Source organism: Colobus angolensis, unplaced genomic scaffold (genome assembly GCF_000951035.1).
Source record: "Colobus angolensis palliatus isolate OR3802 unplaced genomic scaffold, Cang.pa_1.0 Scaffold152, whole genome shotgun sequence".
In the NCBI taxonomy this organism is placed as follows: domain Eukaryota; kingdom Metazoa; phylum Chordata; class Mammalia; order Primates; family Cercopithecidae; genus Colobus; species Colobus angolensis.
The window spans coordinates 4,643,076-4,670,642 of record NW_012114622.1 but is presented as its reverse complement, the minus strand read 5'-3'; the positions used below and the strand labels follow the sequence as shown (position 1 = coordinate 4,670,642).

General features: G+C 35.9%; 1 protein-coding gene across 1 annotated transcript in view; it reads left to right on the top strand.

Annotated features, from left to right (window-relative positions):
• LOC105507765 overlaps positions 1 to 27,567 on the top strand; it is a 288,182-nt gene that overhangs the window by 128,645 nt on the left and 131,970 nt on the right. The window contains exons 5-8 of the mRNA XM_011936412.1: positions 3,879 to 3,980; positions 7,293 to 7,456; positions 10,498 to 10,617; positions 12,291 to 12,396. Coding sequence (XP_011791802.1) covers positions 3,879 to 3,980; positions 7,293 to 7,456; positions 10,498 to 10,617; positions 12,291 to 12,396 — 492 coding nt within the window. The remainder of the gene's footprint in view (positions 1 to 3,878; positions 3,981 to 7,292; positions 7,457 to 10,497; positions 10,618 to 12,290; positions 12,397 to 27,567) is intronic.

Below are 27,567 nucleotides of genomic sequence, written 5' to 3'. Positions count from 1 at the left end.
CTTACCTCTCTGATTTCTTATGTCCTTTCTTTCTGCGTAACTCTGCTCCAGTCACACCAGCTTCCTTACAGTTCCTGGAACATACTGGGCACGTTCCTGTGTTGCTTCATTGCGATACTCTTCTCCTAGTTGTCTGTTGGGCTAATTCTTTTACCTCTAAATCTTTGCTCAAATGTTTTCTCTCTTTGAGGCTTATCCAGATCACCCGATTCATATAATGACCAGCATATCCATCACACTGCTTGATCCCAGGCCTGTATCCCCTGCCCTGCTGTATTTTTTCTCCTTTACATAGCACCACCTTCTAACCCACACAGGGTGCATTTACCATGATGCTAATGAAACCTAAGCTTTGGGCCCCTTCCCTGCATAATTCCTGTAAAATTTGCAAACGTGATATATTTTAACTACAAGTGGTTAAACCTATTGTCTCTTTCCACTTCAATTTCTTCTCTTTCATATCCTCTCTTGTACCACATGATTTTGAAATGACTGCACACATTTTTGAGGTATGGCTAAGGAGAAATTGAATTAGGGATACATTGAGTTGGGTGTAGTGTAAATCTAGTTAGTGTTTTGCAGTCGCTTGTTTATATAGGTCAGTTAAAACTAGCCATTTTGGTATGGAAAGAGCTTCCAGGAAGACAGCTACTGCCTATTGACCTTATAGTGTACTGTTTTCTGATTGGTGCACTAGAGTGCTTGGCACCAAATGTATGTGGGTGGGTGGTGGAAGAGAAACATGGTGTGAAATTAACAGAGCCAATTAATTGGTAGAATATTTTTCCACATTTTACAGCTCATATTTTAAAGAAATATGATTGAGGTTTTCCAAAATATGGCATCAATCCTAAAACTTTTAGTGAAATGACCAATAAAGTTGTGATGCCAAAAGAAACTTCTAATCAAGAATGATTTTTTTTTTATTAACCATGCTAGAGATAAGGCCGGATTATCTTTCTGTTCTCTCTTTAGAAAATGTTACAGAATTACTATATGAAGAGATGATTAAACACAATGAAGTAAAAACATGTGCTTTGGATAGTTAATGAAAATATTTTGTGACTTTTTCTGAATTTTTAATGTTTTTGCTATGTATCAACTTTTTAAATCTGTGTAAGTTGTTTTCTTATTCTGAGTATTTCATAACTAGTTTTGCATTTGTAGTTTTGCATTGTTTTTGTTAAAGAAGACCCACCAAATTATATAAACTTCAGATCTCACAAGATCCAGGTGTACCCTGAATATGCTGTATGATTTACTCATTTGTTGTGTTCTGCTTATTGCTTATTGTTGGCCTCTCCCTCTAGTCCAGCACAGGGTAAACATGTTGAGAGCAGGAATCTTAGTTCACTGATGCTTTTTAAGTTCCTGAACAGTGCTTGGTACATAGTAGGCACTCAATAAATATTTGTCAAGTGAATGAATTGACATTACAATGAAACTTCAGTGTTAATCTAATTTAGTTTAGCTTAAGAAAAGTCAATATTGACATGAAGGAAAGTAAAAAGACTGTGGTGAATAGAAAACACTCTTGAAACTCTGTACTTTGTGTTACTAAGGGCATAGACGTAACTTACTCCTATTTCTAGATGTTTCTTCGGTAGTTGTTAGCTGCTATGTGCATCATTATTTTTTAGGTTCTATGACCTTATTCCTTGGGACCCAAGGCTAGCCTCAGCTGGCTTTCTGCATCATCCCACTCCAAGGGTGAGAATTTAATTTTAGAGCTGTAAGGAGGTGCGGCCATGCAGAGAACCACTGGGAAGCCAATACAGCAGCTCATTTTTCTTAAGCCAAGAATTGGGCAGGAGGAAAATAAAGGTAGACTATGTTTTATTTTCCTATGTCTAAGTCAATCATAGAAACTCTCTCTTTAGAGAGCTATCTTTGTTTAAACGTTGGATATTAGAAATAAAAATATTCCTCAGGCAAAGGAGGAATAAGTACATAAATATATTTTTGTATACATATATTACATTTTAAAAATAGGCATATTAATATAGAGCTTATAAACTAGAGCTGAGCTTTAAGAAAAACAGAATCTCATAAGATTTCAGTTTGGAGAATTTTTAGGTTTCTGGACACACAGTAAAAACACATTATATGTATGACTAGTGAGGGCAGCCTCCCTTCACTTAAGCATCTCAACTTTTATAGAACCACTAAAACATCTCTTTTTTAAAATGCCCTTGTAGGATTTACGGAGGTCATAGCCAATTTTTATTTTTATTTTCGAGAACACTTTGCTGGACGTAGAAGGGAAGCCTTATTATCAGTAGTGAAGAAAGTAGTGAGCTAATGAAGGTGTGAGGTGTTGACCAAGACCTTTCTGCTTTCTCAGGTTAGCAGTTAGCACTTGGCACTGCTATTTTCTAGAATATAATTTGCTGCACTCTGACTCCATGTCTAGCAAGTCTCGACAAAGGAACATCAATAAGTTCTCCAAACTGAGCTTTTGTCAACACTAACCTTGCAGAATACATGCCACCTAGAATTGTGACCTTCATTGCTAAATCTCTCTGTTGCTTGAGAGTTTTGTTCCAAAGTTGAGCCCTGAAGAGATTACGGCTACAGTAAGAGTCTTTTCCCACATTATTTTCCATAGGTTTGCAGGCAAAAGTTGGGATTACAAGGTTCCTTGGAAAAGTAGAGAGATTTTTTTTTTTACTCAGAATTGTATCTTTACTCAGGATTATTACTTAAAAATAATCCTCAGTGCACCAAGACTGAAAGCTGTAGGGTCTCTACTGGACTATCAGTAGCTCAATGAATGTCACTGACTGGAATGAAACCTACCATTCTTGACATTACTATTTTTATTTTTCTTTTTTTATGACTAAAGGCTGAGAAAGTGTTACTGAAACACATTATTTCTAAAAACAGATTGAGACTAATTAAATACATTTCAAAAACTTTCTCAAAAATATAAAAAAGGTAGCTTTTCTTTCATTTTTAAATAAGTATTCTTCCAAATTATCTTCTCTGGAAATAGCACTAGAAATAAATAAAATGGCTCTGCTGATGTGATGGGCATATCAGAGAGGGAAGAAAAGAACTTTTGAGAAAAAAAATTAAAAGCAGGGATTTAAATTATTCATCAGGCCCCTGTCTCAGCTGCTTCCTTTCTTGCCTGGTGAATGGCATATCCCACATGGATCCTCCGTGTGGTCGGAGGGGTGGTGTTCACTCTAGTGAAGCCATCCTGTCGGGACTGGTTTATTCAGATCCTTTTGACCAGAATGTTTGCTAGCATTTTTTTTTTCCCCAGTGAGTGTTACATAATGCAATATTATGAATTTTATCTCTGTTCTCAACAACTTGTTGGATATGTGCACTTAAAATGGATGACTTTCATCATACTGTTATGCAATAAATCTGTCAGGTTAAATTTCCTTTTAGTGAGCCAGAAGATGAGCTGAACGCTGATATATTTAAGTATAAACCAAACATAAATATTCCTCACATTATTTGTGGCTTTATGAAGAACAAAATGAGCTAGTGAGATTGCTATTGACTTTTTTTTTTGACACTTGCTTCATTTAAGCATCCACTGTGGTCAGTGATTCCTCCTTTAATGTCCACATTTTCTTCTATTATAAGATTGTAGGGTGTGCCAGTCAAATTAGACGCTGAAACCAAAAGGAGAAGCAGGAGCCTTTCTTTTCTTTTAGTGCTGTTGATTTCCTTTGCCAGTTACCTACTCACGTGTGTTTATACAGTCTGTCCTTGCTTTGTACAATTCCCATGTGCACAATTTTCAGTTGACACGATACCAAGAAAAAGGACGACTACCTAAATTTATCTATGTGTGTATGAATATATGTATGTATGTGTGCATGTATTTATTTTTATTTTTGAATGTGTTTATTTTTCAGGTATTTGAAAATGGTAAAAACACTGGAGAGATCTCTGTTGGTATCAGGAAAAAAGATCTGGGATCTGATAGCCCAATTCAGACTGCCCATATGATGGAAAGAGTGAGTTTACTGACAGTTTACTTATGACTTTAAGTGTCTTGCAAGTTAATTGCAACTAATTTAGACAATTACATCTTAAAGTTTTTTGCAGAAGATCAATGGTTTGTTGATCTGTAAAGACTGATATTACAAAGATTGACTTCTGAATTTCTTAGGCTTTCAGCGTTAGTATAGTGTTAACTTCTGAACTCCATACCTAACAGTTTCTTAATCTTTTTCATGCTTATATTTGGAATCTGTGTATGCCTGGCCCTGGTTTTGATACATCAGGATTTCCCTCTTGTTTACACTTTTTAAAAAGTGCTATATTCAGTGGAGAGTATGCCCTGGATCTAGGGTATTTCTAAACCCTAGATTTTGAGTAATTAACATGCAGCCTTGGTCTTCTCCCCTGCTTATTGTGAGCAAGTACAGCTAGTTTTGCTTACATCTTAGGCACTCTTACCTTTTCCTGTTTTCCAGACAATTGAGATGTTTCTCAGGCAAAACCAACATGTTCAGGGTCTTTATTTTGGGTCTTTGTCTTGCATAAAAGGACACTGAACAGCCTGTTGCTTACAAATTGGGGTTATGCACCTGAGCGCACACCAGTGTTTTGGGCTCTCTTGCCTTGCCTTTGCTCTGTAACTTGCTCCCTTTTTCTCCCTTCAGTTCAGCACCCTCAGACTTACCTCTCCTGGTGGTATCCATTACCTGGCTTTTACAACCAATCAAAAAAGTTGTATATGAATTGGGATGCTGTCATTGGATCATTAGCTGGACCTGGAAGAGAGGAAGAAATACTACTCTGATTAGAGAGAGGAAGATCCAGAACCTTGACTGGTTTCTTTTTACCATAACATACCTGATTATACAAATCACCATGACACAAAGGCCTTCATAGGATTTTCACCTGTCTCCCCTGCTTTTTACATTAGAATATTTTACCAGCTTGGGCAACATGGCAAAACCCCATCTCTACAAAAAATTTTAAAATTAGCCTGGCATGGTGGCATGTGCCTGTAGTCCCAGCTACTCGGGGGTGAGGTGCGGGGATCACTTGAGGCTGGGATGCTGAGGTTGCATTTAGCTGAGATCACACCACTGCACTCCAGCCTGGGCGACAGAGAGACCCTGTCTCAAAAAAAAAAAAAAAAAGGAAGATATTATTCTATAGAAACTTTTTGTACTGACTTACAGCGCACTGAAATTGAGCTGTGCTGTGCTTCTGTATGCAATAAATCTGGGGCAAAAACATTAATTAGGGGCATTATAAAGCTCTTTGGGAGAGCCCTTGTTACACCACCCAAGGACAGCCACTCCCTTGTGTGGACACATGTCTCAATCACTAGCCCACTAGCCTAAGGTGTTTCACACTCTTTTCAGATTCTTGAACAAATTCTTATCCTATATTACCCTATAAAGGCCTGGTGATGATAGCTTTAAAGATAAATGGGTGAAGATTATCACAGTTTTTGGTTGCTACAGCAAAGCCCTAACCAATGACCTAAAGATGAGGGGCACAGAGGCCCTTACCTCCTGTAGACTGTTGAATGCTCATCTTTGAACACCTAAAATGCAGTCTGTCACCAACTTGAGAAAATAGAGATTGCAATGCAACTCCTGTGAAAGTGAATTTGGTTAAGTGGTCAGGTGCTGACATCGCATGTCTACCTCGCATCCCTCTTCTTTGTACACACATTTCTTTCCTGGATCAGGCCTTAAATCTTTTGTATCATTCCCCTTCATAAAAAGATGGTGCCTGTAAAGCAAAATCTCTGTGATTTAAAAAATGATCAGCATAACATGTTTTCTGAAATAATAGCAAAGCAACAAAAATAAGCTCAAGGGCTGAAGCAATACAAAAATAAATGTTGGGCTTTAGAAATACAATCTATAGATTTCAAAATATGTTTGCCACTTCAATGGAAAAATAACCATGACAATATAGATTTTTACTGTTCTGACACCTTTGCCTCTTATACACCTAAAGAGGAGAGTAATGATAATTTTTAGTTCAAAGGAATTGGTTATGCTGGATGAGAACTATTAATGCCTTTCCAATGCTCAAGACTTAAAGTCTTCAGCTAATGAAAACACTAAATTGGAGATACTATTATGTATCTCTAATTGGGACAAAACCTAATTCTTAGGCCCTATACATGTAGTTTCTGGTCAAGGGAAATATTTGCTCAGTCGAGTTTACAGGCAGTCGTGAGACACCTGAAATATATGGCAGACCTGGGACTTTCCCTTCTTTCCTCTAAGCCTCAGCATTTAGCACTTCTCAATATATCCTCAATGGGAATTAATAGAGGAGCAAAAAAGAAAAGAAAATAAAGGACCCTGAACTGCAGTTAGGCCAGAAAAGACCACAGCTATATCCACATCCCTGCAGGGATTACAGAGTAACAAGAAATCGAGAAACACAAGAACTGACAAGGGACGGATGAAAAGGAAGCCCATGACAGAAGGCTGGGGGAAGAGTGATGGATAGGGTGGAGTGCAGAGCAGGGAAGAGCAGAGGCCGAAACACTTAAACAAAGGTGACAGAGGATAATGAAAAATGTCTTTTCAAATACCATATGCAGCACAGTTCTGTTAGATTTACTTTATATTTGAAATTTGCCCTAAATTAGAAATATCTTGATAATTTAGAGACTCTAAATGCAAGATCAAAGCAAACACTGACAATGCTATTATTTTAAATATTAAATGACAGCTTTTCATACTTCACACTTCAATGATGTCTTACTCACAACTTAAAAACATTCATTATTGAAGATGTCCACAAGCTATTTCAGGGTTCCTAATTAATATGCATGTAGAGAGAGATCTTTCTAACTGAACCAACTTAGGCTAAAAGTGATTTTAATTTTGGCAATTGTCCTACTGTTAGTTACCTGAGATTTGCTGGGGACAGGGAGCTTGGTGATTGTAAACCTTGAATGTGGTCTGGACGGCCCCTAACAAAATGTGTAGCTCAGACAAGAAAAGCGTAACCCTTATCAAAGAGGACCGTTACCATGTGTAGAAGCTAAATGCTCTTTCTGTAAGACTGTCACATCTGCTTTCAGTCCCCGTGCCAAAGGGTCAGAGCTCAATCACAAGCCTGTGGCACCCCCTGCTGGTTAAAAGCCCATGCTCATTTTGTTACTTTACACTGAGCTAAACATTGCTGTCATTTCACACTTCTTTTAACATTCTATATGAATTTAATTATCATTTGTTTGGACTTCATTTGTTACAGAGTAGAGACAGTTTATTACAGATGTTCTCATTTCGGGTTATTTATTCTCCTCTATCCCCTCTGCCCCCACCACCCCCAACCAGTTACTTCTCAAGATTCATCAAAGGCTTCAAGGTTCTTCCATCAACCCACCAGGCCTCAATTTTTCCTCAATGCGGCTTTTTGATGAGAATGGCCAAGAAATTAAGAATCCACTTTCGCTGAAGAATGAGCAAAAAATTTGGGTCTCTTATGGTAGAGCATACAGGTAGGAGCAAGGGATTTGTTTTCTGTCCTCAATCTTTCCAGGGATGAGCTAATTTGAAAGGGGATTTGAGAAGTCAAGTAGCACCCTTTATGAAAGATTTTTTACTTTGAATTCCAATAAAATTTCAGAGGTGTTTTTGCAAGGCAGTATTGTTTGTGGAATATGACATCTCTTTCTCTCTCTCTGTCTCTCTCTCTCTGTGACTTTCTGTCTTAATGCCTTGTCATAGTTTTTGAAGTCTGCCTGTCAGCACAGCAAGAGGGATTTGTTCATGTCTGAGTAGTCACCTTAATGATAGCAGATGGAAACGCCACGGGGGGCCCAAGCCCATCACACTGTCATTGTCGCACACTGCCCTGACCTGCTTCCACTCCTCTATTTTTTTTGTCCCTTTTTAAAGGAGAAATGGATGGTAATTGAAAAGGATCTTAAGCAAGATTTATGAAGCTGTAGACAACATGATTCCCCACTATCTCTGTATGTTTTCACAAATAAAGTCTTAACCTTTTAAGCACCAATGACAGGACGGCTAAAGATAAATTGGTAAAGCTTATAAGCCCTATCCTATCAAAGTTATATTCCTCAAAAGCACCTTACATTATCCCACAATAATTACTGGTTATTGCTGAGCATTGTGTAAATTTTTGTAGATTGGTAAATTCCTGCATAAAATTATCTGTGTTTCTGAGGAAAGAAAAAGGCTGCAGTATACAGGCAGTGATGAGCTGGGCTCTTGTGTTCAATATCTAGAAAATTTATGCATATTTTGACAGAACACATCCAGATGAACTCTGAAACTGCTTGTCAGGAAACTTAAACACACTTTTCTGCCTATTTTTAATTTTTTTTAGCTTATTACCTGTAGAACAAAATAAGGGAAAATAATTTTTCATATAGAGTATAACTGATCATATATTAACTATAATGAAAATAGCGTGAATAAACCTAAATCTTAGCAAAGCAAGGGCTGTTGGATTTGCTATATATTCAAATAGTTAAAATTTCAAATACTGAAACAAACGTACTCAGAAATCCATCAAGGTTTTGGAATAAGTTGCTAGAATAAGTTGTGGGTCTCATGTTACAAAATTTTATTTCATCTGTCCCAGTAAAATTAAAATGCTTGATGATTTCTTAGGCTGTGTAATGTAGATAATTAAAAAATCGCTAAGGAATGGTAAGTTTTTGTCCATAAATTTCAAAATACAATTTAATTGCATTGTAAGTAGAGTTGTTTTTACAATAATAAAAACTGATGAATTTTAAAATGGCAAGAATTCTTGAATAATCTAGTAAGCCCTTCCTATTACAAGGATAGGCTTTAATAAAATGTGTCATTATTATTTCTTTTTAATATTATTGTCAGAGTGAAATTAATGACTCACTAATTTTGATACTTTTAATGATGTTTGCTATAATGCAGCGTTTTAATAATATTAAACATTTGTTTTTAGCTAATTAGATCATATTTGTGGAATAACTGGTAAAATGCAAAAAATCTGAGATATTCTAAAAATCAGCTGAGAATTGTTGTCAGAGAAATTTACCAGTGCATATATTTATTTGTATTTCATTATGATTTTAACAGTTTAGTGTATTTTTTTTTTTTTTTTTTTTTTTTGGTTTCCAATCCAACATAAAACACCAGGAAACCATTACAGCATTTTGCTACCATGGGAATATTTAAAATGTATGTGTCTAAAAAGTTATTGCCATCTAGTTTGAAATATGTTGAGAAAACGTGCAATACGTACTAAGTAAATGGTTTTCATTTTCAGTAAGTAATTCTACTGTGTCTAATTTATGTTGATTTGAAGGGGTCAAGCTACTCATTTGTAAAAGATTATTTTTGCCAATGTCCGCTTCTATTTTGAATACTTTATTTTTCCTTCAAATTTTTATTTTTAAAAAATTTAAATCTAAGAAAACTTGAAAAAATAGTGCAATGAGCTCCTGTATATCTATCTTTCATCTAGATTCACTAATTTAAAGAGTTTGCCACATTTGTTTTACCTGTTATATCTCCCATCTCTCCCTACCTCTTGAACGGCTTGAAAGCAATTCCAGACATTAAAATTTCCCTCCTAAATGCTTCAGGTCACATAACTGAAGAAGAGTTATGTGTCACCACATTATAACATCTAATACAGTCAACAGTGATGTAATATCCTCTAATATACACTCTCTATTCAAGCTAATCAAAATATGCTTTAGAGCTCTTTGTAATCAAGTATCCAAATACACTTCCTTGTATTAGTTATTTTCTTTAGTTGTCTTTAATCTAGAATATTCTTTTAATCTTTTGTTTTGTTTTGCATGACATTAATTTATTTTTCAAGAGTCCAGGCACTTTTCTTGTAGAATGTCCCACATTCTGGGTTTGTCTGAGTGTTTTCTCATAATTAGATTCAATTTAAATATTTTTGGTAGCAAGACTACACAGGTGATGTCGTCGATTTTTAATTCTAGAGATAAATAGCAAGTCTCAAGCAATTTAGAGAAAAATGGCTGATAGTGTACAATAGTGGCCATTGTTCTCGTTTAAAATCTGTTTTTGATTTTAATTTCCAAATTCACTTAAAAGTGTGCCTAACAATATGTAATATGAAAATCAAATCAGCATAGCATTTAGTGAGCTCACAGAAATAGTTGTTTGTGGCCAAATATTAATAATTCATTTAATTATCAGCTCCCAAGATTATTATAGATATATTTGATTACTGTTATACATGAAAAATGAACATTATATGAATGACGATTGTTTTTCTTAACTAAATACTTGGCTTTATTTATTGTAATTATTATTTTTAAAATTACATATGTTGAAACTATTTTGGCATATTATAGATCAGCTAAATAAACTGAAGTACACATTTTAGGTGTTAGTATAGAATACCAACAATAGTGCTATATAATAGGAAACTCACTTATTTCTGAATTTTATTAGACACTGATAATTTGTATTTTATTGTTTATTTGTGCTCAAATTTCAGTGTTTGTATAATTCTGAAGATAGTTTTGATGTTTTTTCCATTTTTCAGACCTCCACTAAACCTTGCTTTGGGTTTGACCTTTGACCGAGTGAGTGCATTTGCCAGAGGTGACATCATGGTTGCATATAAGACCTTTTTGGATCCTAATGCTGTTCTGCTACCTGGATGGTAAATTAACAAGTAATCTTGTTAAAGATCTAGTTAAAGTAATCCAAATCACTTAATTCAGGATTTTTCAGAGTAAGAGATTCGAAACACTAAAAGATGCTCTTTCAGTTGTCTTAAATAAGAATTGTTTCTTTTATTGACTTACTTAATGGTATAATGAGGTAGTGCCTAAAAGACTTGTTAACTTTTCCTAGTTTTAGAAAACCCTATGGGGCCATGAGCAAAGCATAGTTTCTGCTTTGCAGAAACAGCAATTTTGTTTGAAACGTAAAAGCTGTTTTTAGTGGTTATTTCTAAATTAATCATTTTAAATGGAATCATTAAAATATAAAATATGTTCTGTGTATGAGTGTTCACATTTAAACTTCTTATCTGATGATGATACATTTAAAACAAAAGCAACGTTCTGGGGACTTGTTGGGGCAGCGAAGAGCAGGAGTTAGAAGATCTAAGGAGGCACTTTGCTTCGTCTCTGCTCGTGATTGTCCAGGAGCTGGTTTCTTTTTTTTTTTTTTTGCGGGGTGGGGATGGAGTCTCGCTCTGTCACCCAGGCTGTAGTGCAGTGGCTCGATCTCGGCTCACTGCTCACTGCAAGCTTCGCCTCCCAGGTTCACGCCATTCTCCTGCCTCAGCCTCCCGAGTAGCTGGGACTACAGGCACCTGCCACCAAGCCCGGCTAATTTTTTGTATTTTTTTAGTAGAGACGGGGTTTCACCGTGTTAGCCAGGATGGTCTCGATCTCCTGACCTCGTGATCCACCTGCCTCCGCCTCCCAAAGTGCTGGGATTCCAGGCGTGAGCCACCGCGCCTGGCCTGGTGTTGGTTTCTTATCTGTGAATAATACAAACTGGCTTTTACTGAGTGTTGACCATAGGCCTGGCACAGTTACAAATTAATTGGATAAGGATTGATTTAATTCTCACAATTATCTTACTCCTACTATTCTGTATTACTCTACTCTTACCCCATTTCTCAGAGACAGAAACCAAGGCACAAAGAGAGAAGTAATTTGCCCAAAGTCACACAACTGGTACATGGTAGAGTCAGGATTCTAAGCCAGATCATTTGTCTTAAGTACCTGAGTGCTTAGCCACTATTTAGTGCCATCCGATAAAACTTTCTGTGATGACGGACACACACTTTGTGACTATTGAGCATTTGAAATGTGACTAGTGTGAATGCAAAACTGAATTTTAAATTTTGTTCAAGTAAATTAATTTAAATTTAAATAGGAATAGGTAGCTAGTGACTACCATATTGGACACCACAGCAGATCCTGATACTATTTTGGATTAGCTAATCTATCTATAAGGTCCCATCTAGCTTTAACAATCTTATAATTTAACAAATTATAGCTCTTTTTAATAAACACTTGAAAGTGCTGAAGTAGAAGGCATATACAGAGAACCAAAAGCAGTCTGATGAGATCACTCAGTCCAGCCAGTGACAACCTATTGCTAAATATGTCTAGAGGGACATACTCATTAGTAGTTGTTTAAATAACAGCTTTATTCCCCAATGACTGCTGGTGCTTTCCAGGCAAGATTTGATGTATATTATTAGTAATAGTGTATACGTAAAGAGAAAAGAGTATTATAATTAAAGAGTAAAGGGTATTGTAATTAAATGCATATTATTCTAATACAAATAATTACATATTTTACTCTTCTTAGTTGGGAAGTTTGTGAGGGATTTCCAATTAATTTCAACTGTACCAGTCAACAGATACCTGACCAGTTTGAAAAGGTGGACTTGGAGAACCATTTTCTACAGAACAAGGTCAGATTTTAGTTCTCGTACTTTAAAAGGTGCACTTTATGCGTTGGATACTCAGCCAATATATAATGGGTATTTGTGACGGTTTTTTTTTTTCCCCGAGATGGAGTCTTGCTCTGTTGCCCAGGGTGGAGTGCAGTGGCGTGATCTCAGCTCACTGCAACCTCTGCCTCCTGGGTTCAAGTGAACCTCCTGCCTCAGCCTCCCAAGTAGCTGGGACTGTGCCTGGCTAATTTTTGTACTTTTAGTAGAGATGGGCCATGTTGGCCATTTTGCCATGTTGGCCAGGCTGGTCTCAAACTCCTGACTTCAAGTGATCCGTCTACCTCGGCCTCCCAAATTGCTGTGATTACAGGCGTGAACCACCGTGCCTGGACTGTGACAGTTTTTTTTAAACTATAAATTATATTACAGTTTTTAAAACTATAACTTATATTTACAAATGTTGGGGCAGATGTTATTCTTTACTTCCTGTTAATTAACCAGGCACTTCAAAACAGAAAGCAATATATATAATTCCTACCTGAAAAACTTATACCTGATTTATGTTATTTAAGCCCTATTATTTGGCATATTTTCTTTGTACTATTAATAGCTATAATAATAAGTTGGAGCTATTTAAGGAAGTCTTTAAGATGACTGCTATCTCTATAGTTTAGGATCTGATCTATTTGCTCTACAGGTCAATGTATCTAAGGAACACAAGTTCTTTAGGAAACCTAACTCATGGCAACCCAATCCCAAAGGTCCATATTAGTTTACACTTAGAAATTTATCCTTCCAGTAAAGAAGATTTTTTTTCCTCCAGCTCAGTTATGAAAGGCATTTTAAATCTGTCTCCAAAGAAAGAATAATTATTTTGTTTTTCTTAGCTGGCAGACTCTGTGTATGATTGTTGCTCGTTTTAGCAGTGTAAACTTTAACTTTTGAACACGTGAAATCAAAATCAAAAGTCACTTACGGAGACAGAGCAGTCCAAAGAAAGTAGGACTTCCTATCAACTGGGCCCTGTATTTCCAAGAGTCAATGCAAGAGACACATTGCTCCAACCTGTTCTTTTAAAATTTCTTTATGCTACCCATTCAGTTTCTCAATTATGTCAAAATTTAAACTGAAAATATTGATTGCTTCAAGGAGCATATGGATCTAAATAAGTGTACTTATAAAAATAGAATCAGATATTTCTACTTCTGCCTGGTTGTGAGAAAATTTAGAAAATTAAAGTAACTAGAATGATGTACTCATTAATGTATTTTGTATTTTTCCTTCATCTGACATTAAGATTTATTTACTGTAGATCTGATCCTGTTGGTATTCCTTGTTAGGTTTTTGCTGTAGCATTATTTTCCTGCTCAAAACACATGTATGGGCTGGATGCGGTGGCTCACGCCTGTAATCCCAGCACTGTGGGAGGCCGAGGCAGGTGGATCATGAGGTCAGGAGATTGAGACCTTCCTGGCTAACACAGTGAAATCCCATCTCTACTAAAAATACAAAAAAATTAGCCAGGCGTGCTGGCGGGCACCTGTAGTCCCAGCTGCTCAGGAGGCTGAGGCAGGAGAATGGCATGAACCCAGGAGGTGGAGCTTGCCGTGAGCTGAGAGCACGTCACTGCACTCCAGCTGGGGCAACAGAGCGAGACTCTGTCTCAAAAACAAACAAACAAACAAAAAACAAAACAAAACAAAAAACAAAAAAACACATGTATGCCTGGCTGTTGCCTTTTGACTTTCCAGATTTTCATCTGGACTTCATTGATCTCCATGATTCTCTTCTAATCTACCTCCACTCTCAACTTACCTTTCCAATTTTCTCCTCTTGCTCTGTATACTCTACATTACAGTCAGAGTTAATCAATTGTGCAGTAGAACATGCTTTCCACTTTCGTATACTTGTGCCATGGCTTGTGTTGTTTTTTGCCTGGGATATACCCCCAACCATTACCATTGCTTGCTTCTTAAGGCTTTACTCAACTTCTTCTTCCATAAACCCTTCTTAGATACTCTGGAAAGAATTAATCTTTATTTTGTTTTCTCAGGACTCATCTTCCTTTGAAAATTGTTGTTGAGTTTGTGTTTTGGTATAGGTATTTACTTTTATGTTTTTCCTCCACTAAACTGAGGATTCTTTGGGTACAGGCGTTGTCTTACTTGTCTTTGTGTTCCTAAGCACGAACGCAAAGTCTTGAATGTAGGGAAAATGCACAATACGTATTTGATTAATGTATTTTTTTGTTTGGTTAGTTAGCCATAACCTATTTTTCAAGGCTGAATATTCTCTAATATGGTCTTTGTGTGTTAGCCAAGCCAGATTGTTATTTGCTTTTTTCTGAAAGCACTCCATGATTTCTGTTGTTATGCACATGTGGACCTCTTTGACTAGCATTCCACCTTTCTTTGTCACCACACCCAGCCTTCTCTGTCACTCTCTGTGCCATATCCTAGCACAGAGTTTGGCGTATTCAATAAAGGCTATTAAAATCCTGCCCATCAGTCAGGTACAGTGGCTCACGCCTGTAATTCAAGAACTTTGGGAGGCCGAGGCGGGTGGATCAAGAGGTCAAGAGATCGAGACCATCCTGGCCAACATGATGAAACCCCGTGTCTACTAAAAATACAAAAATTAGCTGGGTGTGGTGGCGCATGCCTGTGGTTCCAGCTACACGGGAGGCTGAGGGAGGAGAATCGCATGAACCCGGGAAGTGGAGATTGTAGTGAGGCGAGACTCTGTCTCAAAAAAAATAAAAATAAAAATCTTGCCCTTCATTCTAGCCCTATCTGATTTGTGACTGCTTCATGAAATCTTTCTGTACTCCAACCCCATTTCCAAACCAGATATGAGGTTTCCCTTCTGAGCCATTTACAATGACGAACTAGATGCTGTTCCTCTTACAATTTCTTGAATGGCTCAAAATCAGCTAGGCTCCAAGTCTGAGCATATTTCAGGTTACATCATAGGCTCTATTGGGGATTTTAGGATCAGATCATGAAGGGTCTTAATTCGATATTAGGGAATTCTGGTTTTTCTCTAGAAAGCAAGGAACCATCGAAAATATTTGAGCAGAGGCAAGATGTAATCTGATCTTCATATTAGGAAGATAACTCAGGAGGTCCTTGTCTTATCCTCCCTGCTAAATTGAAAATTTCTCAAAGGCAAAGGGTATCCTGATCATCCCCATCTCTGCTGCAATATCTAGATACTCAGTTAGCTGACTTGAATTAAATTTACTAGTCAATTAACTAATTCAGAGACCAACTCAAACCTAAAAAACAATTGGATAGCAAAGAGATATCAGAGAAAAGGACCTCAAAGGAGGCTTTTCTCTTTGCTTTTATGTCAAAGTGGGATAACTATAACAAGATAACTCTATTTTCTAAAATGTTGAAAAATGACAGAATAACATTCTACAGTTATTTTATCATTATTAAATGGTTCTAATGATTTAGTGAAAATAAGAAAACACTCTCTCAAGTAAATGTTTATATGTTATGGCATTTTTAGTTTTTAAATATTTTAGTTCAACAAAAATAGTAGTGTAAGAAAGCAAAAATTTGATAAATTGACTAGTAAAGAGAAGCTTTCAAAGACAAACAGCTCCTCCATAGCTGAAACCTTTAAAATCCTTCAGAAAAATGTCTCCAATTATTTACAGAGAGGTGATCAGTGCATTGGGAATAGTAATTTAATAACCGGAAAAGGAGCACTTTTAAAGATGGATTCAGGCAGAGGTGACGGATATCTGTAGGGCATTTTATTGTAGAATCTTGCTGCTCATTGAGGTAAAGAACACACTAAGAGGATTACAACAGGGGTTGAGAGAAGGGAGGTAAAAGCCGATATTCTTGATGCATATGTTTTAAAATTGGCTTGAGATAGAGATATCAGTGCCCAGCCCCTGACTGTTCTTTTAAATCTGTTATTGACAAGTAGAACCTTTCCTACAGAGAAAAATTTGGAACATATAATCCCCATTTGTAATGTGGGAGTCACATATAACCCTGACAATTACAACCTGTTGCTCTTTTATCCATTTCAAAAACAGATTTGGAATCTACTACACATTGACAATTTGGCAAATACATTTTTCAACATCTCTCTATTGCTACTTAAATTGGCAACATTTTTAGATTGACTCAGTTCAATGGCAGTCAAACTAGATGTTTCTTTGAAATGGATGAGATTTAAACTTCATGGTAGTTAATATGAAAGGAGATATTTCATGAGAAGAATAGTTTGAGGAATGCCTGGTTATGCGAAAATATAGCAGAAAAATGGACTCCAATGTTTAGCAGGTCATATATTCTGCCAGAATCAAAAGGAAACTTATTTTAATTCTAGCCTTTCAGTACATGGCTTCGCAGACATCAGCAGGACATTAGTGACAATTTTCTGTATGGAAACGGCAAGAAAAACATCAAGTTATAATTTTGGAATTATGGTATACTTGTTACAATTTAGCTTGTGAGTTCAGTAGTTATGGATGCTAGTAGAATGCATTCATAATTACTGAAGTACTGTATTATTCTGGCATTATTCTTTTTGCCACAAAGGAGTCTGGGAAATGACAAACAACTCTTTGCTGTTCTGTTTCTTTGGAGAGCAAGTCATTGAAAATGATATTTTGTATAAATTATTTATGTACTAAAGCAAATACAAAATTCTAGTTAAAATTTTGAACGGATTGCCATTAACATAGGACACAGGACTTGAATTAAAAGCCTAAGTCTTTCTCTTATTTTCAGACAAATTAGATCTTAGATATTTTGCCTTGTTTGACTGCATAATTTTGCCTTGCTGATGTTTTCTACTCTCAGCTCTTTCCGTTTGTTGGCCGTAGAAGTGGGTGGACTGGTCAGCTATAAAGTTAGAGCATAGAAACAATAAGAGAGAACAGAAATTACCTGAGGAAAGAGATTTTATAACATTTTCTTTAATTAGCTGTGATTTTAACTTATGTGTGAAATTATTCAAATTGACCCTAAATGCATTATCAAAAGTGAACATCATGTAAAATTTATTTGCAATAGAATAAATGATTTGTTCAAAATGAGGGCTGTGCTCTATGAACTTCTTTCAAGAAACATTTCATTGTCTTGTGTTCTGTTTCTTAGTAGATGTGCAAGAGAAGATCATAAGTGGTTCTTTTCTTATTTTGAATTTACACAAGAATATTTAAGGCTACTCCACCTTCATTAGCTATTTGGGAAAAATAATTAAACAAGTTTTAACTGGCCCAGCATGTGTATGCATTGCTTTATCATTGACTGCTTCTACATCAGCACAGTTTATTCAGACAAGCAGACTTATAATGGCCACTTAAAGGACCTATGTGTATAAGTATTTAAAAGAATAAAAGAGAATTTTTTTGATTCTCAATAAGACTTAAAAATGGTTTTAATGACATATATGATAGTATGCATTTAGATACCAGTCTCAATCTAAATGTTCTTATACACATGTGCACATGCATGTGTGTACATGGGTGCACACACACGCACATACATATGGCATGTTATGTTGTAGATTGTCAGAACACTTTTTTTTTCTTAAATCCCAGCTTTCATCATTCTTAACTTCCCACCCTCGTTTGGTTAAAGCTAAGCTATCAAATTAATTTAAAAAGTGAAGTCACAGAAGAAAAATGTAATGGCCATTGTCAATTTTAAGCATATCAGAACACCAGACTTGGCAGGAATCTTTTTTTTTAATAATACAAAATAAAACTAAGTTAGTGGGCCTTGCTGTGTCTGCTCTATGTGGAATCACTTGGGAACTGTCCAGCAAAATATCTCTTGAAGAACAGCATGGTGTTAATACTGGGTGCCAGCCCAAGGCAAAGACAAAGGACCCCTTCACTCTTCACCAATAAGCCAACTGTTAAAAGATTAAACCATGTTGTGGAGATAACAAGAATGTAGGCGCTGGCAGCAGGTGCTGTACAAAGAAGCAGTTGGCTGTATGATTCTTCTGTCTGACTAATTTCAGTCAAAACAATCTTCTGCCCAGTTGCAGAGGGGAGTTTTGAGTATGATGGCAACTTGGAGTTAGGAGGTTGAGTAAGACTGCTACTTTAAATGCTGAGTCCTGTGGCGAACGGATTAGTACAATGTAGTTTATCATTGTTCAGAAACTGTGGGGATTCCCCGCCAGAATCCAGGCACTGTAAGCACTGTAAGTCAAATCTGCTTATGTGGTGGTGTTGCTATATTTTTTAAAATTTCATTTTCACATGTAGGAGTCTTATGATGTTTTCTTCTCTTGAGAAGTGACTTTCATTATAGAATAATTACCACATATATTAGTTTTATCTTTATGATAGTGCCTGATTACACTTGTAAAATTTTTTGTTTTAAATCATCATTGAATTTATGCATTTTAAAAAATAATTTGGTATCCAACAAATATCTAGCATTAGTGCAGATATAGAATGGATGTTTTAGTGTTAGGAAATAAATTGTTATTGAAGCAACATCATTTATTGGGTTTTAAATATAAATTGGTATATTCCTGTAAGCATACACAAATAAATATTGGTACTAAAAAACCTAGAATAATTACTCAGTGAAAGTGATCATATAATTTAGGAGATAAAATTTAGTAAGTATGAAGTAATAGAATTCCTACAAGTGATGTGAGTGCCTACTAATTTGACAATCAGGTCTAAGTGAGCAATGCTAGAAGGTGCACAACACCTTTAGCATATGTAATCTGATAAGGAACACAGGAGAAGTGGGTGCAAAGTCTCCCCCTTCAGTACCCCCCGTCCATCCCCACAACTCTCTCTAAAGTCTCAGCTCGTATTTCTTTATTCTTAGGAGATTGTATGAACTCCCAGCTATTTTCCCTGCCTTTGATGTCTTCATTCTACAATCTGTTACCCTCTACCTTTACCAGATCAACCTTACTAAAATCTACAGTTAGCAAGATAGTTTTGATTATTAAAAAGTCAGGAAACAACAGATGCTGGAGAGGATGTGGAGAAATAGGAACACTTTTACACTGTTGGTGGGAGTGTAAATTAGTTCAACCATTGTGGAAGACAGTGTGGCGATTCCTCAGGCATCTAGAATCAGAAATGCCATTTGACCCAGCAGTCCCATTACTGGGTATATACCCAAAGGATTATAAATCATTCTACTATAAAGACACATGCACACGTATGTTTATTACAACACTGTTCACAATAGCAAAAACTTGGAACTAACCCAAATGCCCATCAATGATAGACTGGATAAAGAAAATGGAGCGCATGTACACCATGGAATACTATGCAGCCATAAAAAAGGATGAGTTCATGTCCTTTGCAGGGACATGGATGAAGCTGGAAGCCATCATTCTCAGCAAACTAACACAAGAACAGAAAACCAAACACTGCATGTTCTCACTCACAAGGGGGGTTGAACAATGAGAATACAGGGACACAGGAAGGGGAACATCACATACTGGGGCCTGTTGTGGGGTGGGGGGCTACGGGAGGGATAGCATTAGGAGAAATACCTAATGTGGATGACGGGTTGATGGGTGCAGCAAACCACCATGGCATGTGTACCTGTGTAACAAACCTGCATGTTCTGCACATGTACCCCAGAACTTAAAGTATGAAAAAAAAAAAGAATGCTTTCACTGGCTCCCTACTGTCCCCCTGACTCCATAGCTTTACACTTGACACTTTCTACAGTTTGGACAAATTTACTTTTTGAGTCTACCTGCAAATCCTAAGACTCATTGATTAAGCTTCTTGCCTTTACTTGGAATACCTTTTTATTCTTTATTATTCCTGTCAAATTGTCCCCATCCTTCAAGGCTTGCTTTACCTGTTACCTCTTCCAAGATGCTCCACCTTTAGGTTACTCCAGCAGAAATGAACGTACCATTTTTTCATGCCTGTAATACTACTATTTAATCATTCATATGGAGCTTATCATGAAAGGTGAGTGGGGAGAGAGAGAGAGAAATTGCCTCTACTCTGTTGTATGTTTCTTTGGGTCAGGAAAAAATATTTTATAATATTCCACACGACACAGCATAGGGTCTTGCATGTTAGAGTCAGTGCTCAACAACTCTTGATTGAATTGAATTAAAGGGGATTGAATGCTACTTTTTGAAAAGAGGTATCAATCAGAATAAATAATGTTCTAGGATAACTTATTTTGGGTAAGTGTATTGAGGAGTTTGACTCTTAGACTATGAGTTAAAAATGCATACTTCTTCTCATGATATAGGTAGATCCCAATATTGTCCTTCATGCCTCTGTTTCCATTGGAAAGTGGAGTTTCTCAGGCAGTGAAGCAAGCAGCAGGAGTCAAATAGCGCCATCGATCCTTTGGCCTGCAGCCAGTGTGTGGCTGATCACCAAGGTACCTAAGAGTGTCTGTTTCCCCTGAGTGACCTCCGCTTGCTTGCTGGCTCACCGCACTCGCTGGCACCCAGTGCCCTCATGCACATGAGCATAGAAGTGAAAGCGTGATAAATTGTTGGCTGTTATAAATGCTATCTCTGCTGTTGGTATTGCCTAGCCCACAGGACTTATGTAGATTCTCAAGTGAGCATTCAGTTCACTATCAGACATGCTGCTCATTAGTTTATACCTCACAGTGTATTTAAATCCAGCATAGAATTTGTCTGTAGTCCACAGACTCATTATTTTCGTGAGATTTGTCTGAATGTGCTTCTACTCCTAGATCTTCATTTTGAATTTTACCCCTCAGCTTTCCTGCCTGATAGATTACCAACATATACCAGCTTTGCATATCGTCTTAGCAAGGACATAGTTTTAAAAGAAATCCCTGAGTATAAACATGAACAGTGCCTGTGTGTTGGTAATATTTAATCTTTTTCACTTTATTATTTATTGTACTATTGCATATGACTTACAGAAGAACATAGAATTGTCCTTTTCTTTCATCTTACTACTGCAGTACATTTTGTAAATATATATTTATGTTGAAAAGAGATGGTACAGTTCACAATTATCCTTCCTGTATCTCCCTTTGCCCCCTCATTACAGACAATTTTGCTACTTCTTAGCACTCCTGTGAATGTGAAGTCACCCAGTGAGGTTTGCTGGGGGAGGGAAGATTGACACTATTTTCTCAAATGAAATTTTGAATTGCCCTTAGCTATTGTTCTTTAAAAGTTAAAAAAGAACATGTAGAATAATTAAGACACAGAGGTACTAAGACATATTATTTATTTCATATGTCAAAGCATAGTAAGTTTACACAAGCTATTCCTGAAATCTGGATTTCCAGCTGGAGGCTATGTTAACTATTTGCCCTTTTTACATGGTATTTTGTTTCTGATTTAATAATAATAACATCTCCACTTAGTTGAATACTATATGTCAGACGTTACATTTAGGTACTTTATTCACATTTATTATTTCATTTAATGTTATAAGAACTGTGCAGATTTTTATTATACAGCTGAAGAAACTGAGGTTAGTAATGGCAGAGGAAAGATTCTTGGTCTCTTTGACTTCAGAACTTTCATTGTAATATAAAACACTCCTCAATATTTGACTTACCTGTGAGCATAATGGAAGTGTTTTAGTCTCAGCACTGCCACTGAATAGCTGTATGACAGCAGACAAGTCACACGTGTTATCTAGGCCTTAGTGTTCTATCAGAACGAGTTGGACCAGTTGCTATGGAAGGTCCATTCTCAGATCCCATATTCTTTAATTTCATAGTATCTGTTTCTAGAATTTCATGATAGTCAAAAACATGTACTTGTCTAAAATTTCCTCAAAAATAATTGGAATGCCTACCAAAAGAGTATAGTTTTGGAGTTATTAAATAATTGAAATCTCTTGTGTGACATTGGGAAAGTTACTTAGCTGCATTGAACTACTGTTTTCTCTCCTATGAATGACATTAGTCATTCCTGTTTTGCACAGTTGCTGCGAAGGTGAAATGAGAAAGCATGTGTGATGTTCAAGCATGGTGTCTGGTATACAGAAAGTGCTTAATAAATGATGGCTGCCTTTCCTCACCCTAAGCAGTTCTTCTTTCTGTGTAGACAAGCATGGTCAAACAAGGATTTCATTCAGTGCTTATTAAAACCAATTTTTTAAAGAAATATTTTTCCTAAGTCATCAGTCATCATCATGTTTCTTTTCCACACTACAAACACAAGAAATAAAGTATATGCTAAAAAGGAAACAATTCTGAAAATCCTTTAAGATTGAACTCTCTCTTCATGTCTTAAAACTAAACCTTTTTACCTGTTAAGAGAGAATTTTACGTGCCATAAATCTCCAGTAGATGTAGACAAATTTCTCTGTGGTTGTCACTTATAAAAAATGTTGTATTGACTCACTAAGTAAGAAAATGGTTAAATGGCCCTTCAAGCAATACTCCCCTTTAATTTCCTTGGCAGGAAATCCTAATATTTAAAACAAAAGCAGTTCACAAACCACCTTAAAATGTTTAACCCATGATATTTAGACCCAGAGTAAAACTTTAAATTAATACAAAGGTTAAGGATTTGTTTCAGTCTTTTCAGTTCACTGCACTATTTTTTTTCTGTGTGTACATATTTCCAGTAAGCTCTGTAGTTATAACTACAGCAAGTGACACGTGATGGACCCCAAATTGCTGCACTGTGAAATATGCACAGAAAAAAAGACAAATGAAGATATCAAGGTCTGTTTTATTTTGCACTGAACTGTAAAATGCCACCCTTGTTGGACAGGAGATTACTGATTCTGAGCAGGGCTCGCTGACTGCTAAGTTGTGGGTAGTGTTTCACTTTCAGCAACTGTTAATATCCAGGGTTATCCAGGCATAATGACCTCACTATTTGTGACACATTGTTGAATTTTCTGGTTCTTTTAACTTATTTAGACCTTTCTTCCCCTCTCTATTCATTGGAAGACTGGAATGATCCTGAGTCGAGCGATAACTCAGGGCTGCCTGGCTATTGGTCATCCTATCAGAGTCAAGGCTGCTGAGGGAACATCACTAGAAGGATATAAATTAATCCTACAGAAAAGGTAATGCTTATGAGTTATTTAGCTCAAGATAATAAATGCTAATTTCAAGAATTCTGAGCAGTTCAATTGTGATGCCTCCTGGTTTGGATTGAATATTCATTCAATGTTTAAATTTGTGTTCATAATAACAATATTAATTTCTGAATCTAAAGTAAGCTTGAAAATGTATGCCAATTAGTTTGGTAGTGTTTTAAAAATATTTTAAAAAGTGAAATGTTGGCTTTCAACATGTACCTATGTTGTAGACAAACTGCTGCTTTACTCTATAATTATTATAACTCATTTCTTTATATCCATTTTGATTGCTAATTAACAAACTTAAATTTTTGTGTGTATTCTTAACCTTTTTTCCATCTTCTGAATATAAAATATTGAACTGTGAAAGAATAATCACAGAGACCAAAAAATGCTGGCTTGTAAGGGACCATAAGTGTCCTTCATATTTGTTTTTTTCTGATTTAGGAAGATACAATAAAGGAAAACAGATTGAGGAAGAAAGTTGATTTATTTCCAAGAGTCTCAAAACATTGTTTTCTAATCACTTTCTTTTTTCTTGGTCTTTAGTTTTGATATTTTGTTTTCACTTAGTGTTGAAAAAAATGATTTCTATCATACTTCAGGACTTAAAAAGCCATTACCAACGACTTCTGACTTAAGCACTTAGGATGTGCTTAAGCTGAAATCATCAGAGAAGTTGATCCAGCTGTAAATACAGAAGGGAAATTTTCTCTAACCTGCAAAGCAGATATAAGGATATCATATAATGATTAAGAATGTGATCTACAGACTCAAATTCCCAGGTGTAGATGCAGGCTGCACTGCTTACTCTAACAACAAAGTGTCTAAGCCAGATGCTATTCTCATATCCTTAAATTGCATTGTCAAATTTTATCCTTACAACAGTCTGATAGGATAGGTATCAGTATTATCTTTACAGGTGAGGAAATTGAGGTACAGAGAAGTTAATCACCTGCTCAAAACCATACCTACTAATTGGTTTGGCAGGAATGCAAACCCAAGCAGTCAGGCCCTATAACCTGAAAGTAGACACTTAGCCACAACACTACACTGCCTGTCAGTTAAAGTCCAGTCAAACAATTGCCAATGAGTGCCAAGTGTGGTAGTAGATACCTTAGTGAATGAGCAGGGTACATTACTTGAAAAATTCAGGCAGATGGGAAAGATGGTAGCTTGGCATTATGCAAACTCTCCAGTGCTAATAGAGTCCTAAACACATAGTTCCTAAGTAGTGACAGACAGCCCTAAAGCAAGTCTCAGTTTGGTATGGAGCTATACGCAGACTGGTTAATAAGATTTCTGAAGCAGAATGAGTTCTGTAAACTAGAGACACGTTGAGCATAAACTTGCAATGCCAATGCCAATGCCAATGCGAAACCATGGAACATGGAGCCAGAGATGCTTCAGCTCATTTAGTCCACAGTTATGCTAAAGAGAAAAATCAATCAATTGTAACTGACTCAAAAATGACACAGATGATAGAATTACTAGATGGGACATTAAAAGAGTTGTTTTAACTGTATTCTCTATATTCAAGAAGCTAGAGGAAAGATTGAACATGTTAACTAAATACATGGAAGATATAAAAAAACTCAAATTTCAAGAGATGAAAAAACTGTAATATATAAGACAAAAAATATACTAAACCTTGCTAATGCCAGATTAGACAATGTGGAAGAAAATAGCAGTGAACTTGAGAAGATAACAAAACTATTCACAAGGAAAACCAGAAAGAAAACAAATACTTAAAAAAAAAAAAAAAAGAACAGAGCATCAGTGAGATGTGAGAAAATTTCATATGGCCTCATTTCTGAGTATTTATAGTCTCTGATACGTTAAAACAAGGAACAGAAAAATATTGGAGGAAATAGTTCTGAACAATTTCTATGTGCAAAAATGAGAGCTATAACCCACTGATTCAAGGAACTCAACAAATTCCAAGCACAAGAAGCATGAAGAGACAAAACCAAGGCACATTATAATAGAATTGTTTAAAATTAGTGATAAAGAGAAAATCTTAAAAGCAGAGAGAAAAGGCATGTTATGTACAAGAGGATCTAAAATAAGGCTGACAGCAGATTTCTTGTTGGCAACAATGCAAGTAAGCAGACAGTGGAAGAACATCTTTAGAATACTAAAAGAGGAGGTGGGGAGGAACCTGTTAATATAGAAAACTTTTCCCAGTGAAAATGTTTTTCAAAATTTAAGGCAATATAAAGACCTTAAGATATTCACAAACTGAAGAACTCATCACCAGCAGATCTTCATGATAAGCAATGTTAGAGAACATCCTTCAGGCTGAAGAAAAATGATACCAGATGGAAATATAGAGCATTGGCAATGGTGACTGTATAAGTAATATAACAATGCTACTAGGCCTGGCATGGTGGCTCATGCCTGTAATTCCAGCACTTTGGGATACTGAGGCGGGCAGATCACGTGAGCTCAGGAATTTGAGACCAGCATGGGTGACATGCTGGAATTCCATCCCTACAAAAAATACAAAAATTAGTCAGGTTCAGTGAAGGTCCACAGCTGTAGTTCCAGTTACTTGGGAGGCTGAGGCAGGAGGTTGAGGCTGTAGTGAGCCGTGATTGCACCACTACACTCCAACCTGAGTAACAGAGCAAGAGTGTGTGTCAAAAACAAAAAAAACCCACAACCCCACAGTGCTAATTATTTTTGTCTCTTTAAAAGATAATTGGTTGTTTAAAGCAATAGTAATAATAATAATATATTGTGGAGATAATGTGTAGAAATAAAATGTGTGATGGAAATAACACAGGTGCCACTAGGAGAGAAATGGAAGAAAGAATTTTATACTATTTGTGAAATGTGATATCAACTGAAAGTAGATTAAGTTAAAAATATATAATCACCTAAGCAATTATTAAAATAATAGAGAGTTATGGCTAACAAGTCAAAAAAGTAAATAAAATGAAATATTAAAAATAATTAATCCAAATCAAGACAAAGAGGAAAAGAGGAACAAAGAACAGAACTAGAAAATGAATAACAAGATGGTAGGCTTAAAGCCATGTGTATAAATAATTGCATTAAATATAAATAATCTAAACACCCCATTTAAAAATCGGGCATTGTTAGATTAGATAAAATACAACATCCATCTATATGCTACCTATAAGAAATTAACTTTAAATATAAAGACACAAATATATTAAAAGTAAATTCATGAAAAATATGTACAATGATAAAATTAATCCAAAGAAAGTAAGAATGGGCATATTAATATCAGATAAAGTAGACTTCAGTGAAAGGAAATTGCTAGGGATAAATAGGGCCATCTGATGATTAAGGGGTTAATTTATCAAGAGAACATAATGATTCTAATTTTTAAAAAATGACACAGCTTCAAAATACCTGAAGTGAAAGCTGATAGAATTGCCAGGAGGAAGAGAAACATCTAAAACTCTAGTGAGCAACAATAATACCCTGTTTCATAATTAACAGAACAAGTAAAAAAACCTGTAAGGATATAGATGACTAGAATAACATTACTGAGCAACTTTACCTAATTGATATTTGTAGAAAAATGCATTCAATAACAGCAGAAGAGGCATTTTTTAAAGTACACAGCATGTACCAAAATAGTCTATATAATGGCTATGAAACAAATTTAAATAAGTATAAGAAAATTCAAGTAATATAGAGTGTGTTCTCTGACGATAATGGAATTAAACTAAAACATAGCAGAAAGTTTTCTGCAAAGCCCCCAAATATTTGAACACATTTATAACAAACCCATGAATCAAAGAAGACATTAAAATGGAAATTAGCAAGTATTTTGAACTGAATGAAAATGAAAATACAACATATTAAAATTTGTGAAACACTGCTGAGGTTTTCAGAGGGAAAGTTACATAAATGCCTGTATAAGAAAAGAAGAAAGATATCACATCAATGGTTTCAGCTTCCACTCAAAGAAACTGTAAGAGCCAGTCAAATACAAAATAAGCAGAAGAAATGGGATAATGAAAGTTAAGAGTGGGAATCAATAAAATAGAAAAAAAATTAGAGAAAACCAATGAAATTAAAAGCTGGATATTTTTGAAAAGATAAAAAAAAAACTAATAAATCTCTAGCCAGATTGTTCAGATAAAGAGAGAGGACACAGATTACCTGTATCAGCAATGAGAGAT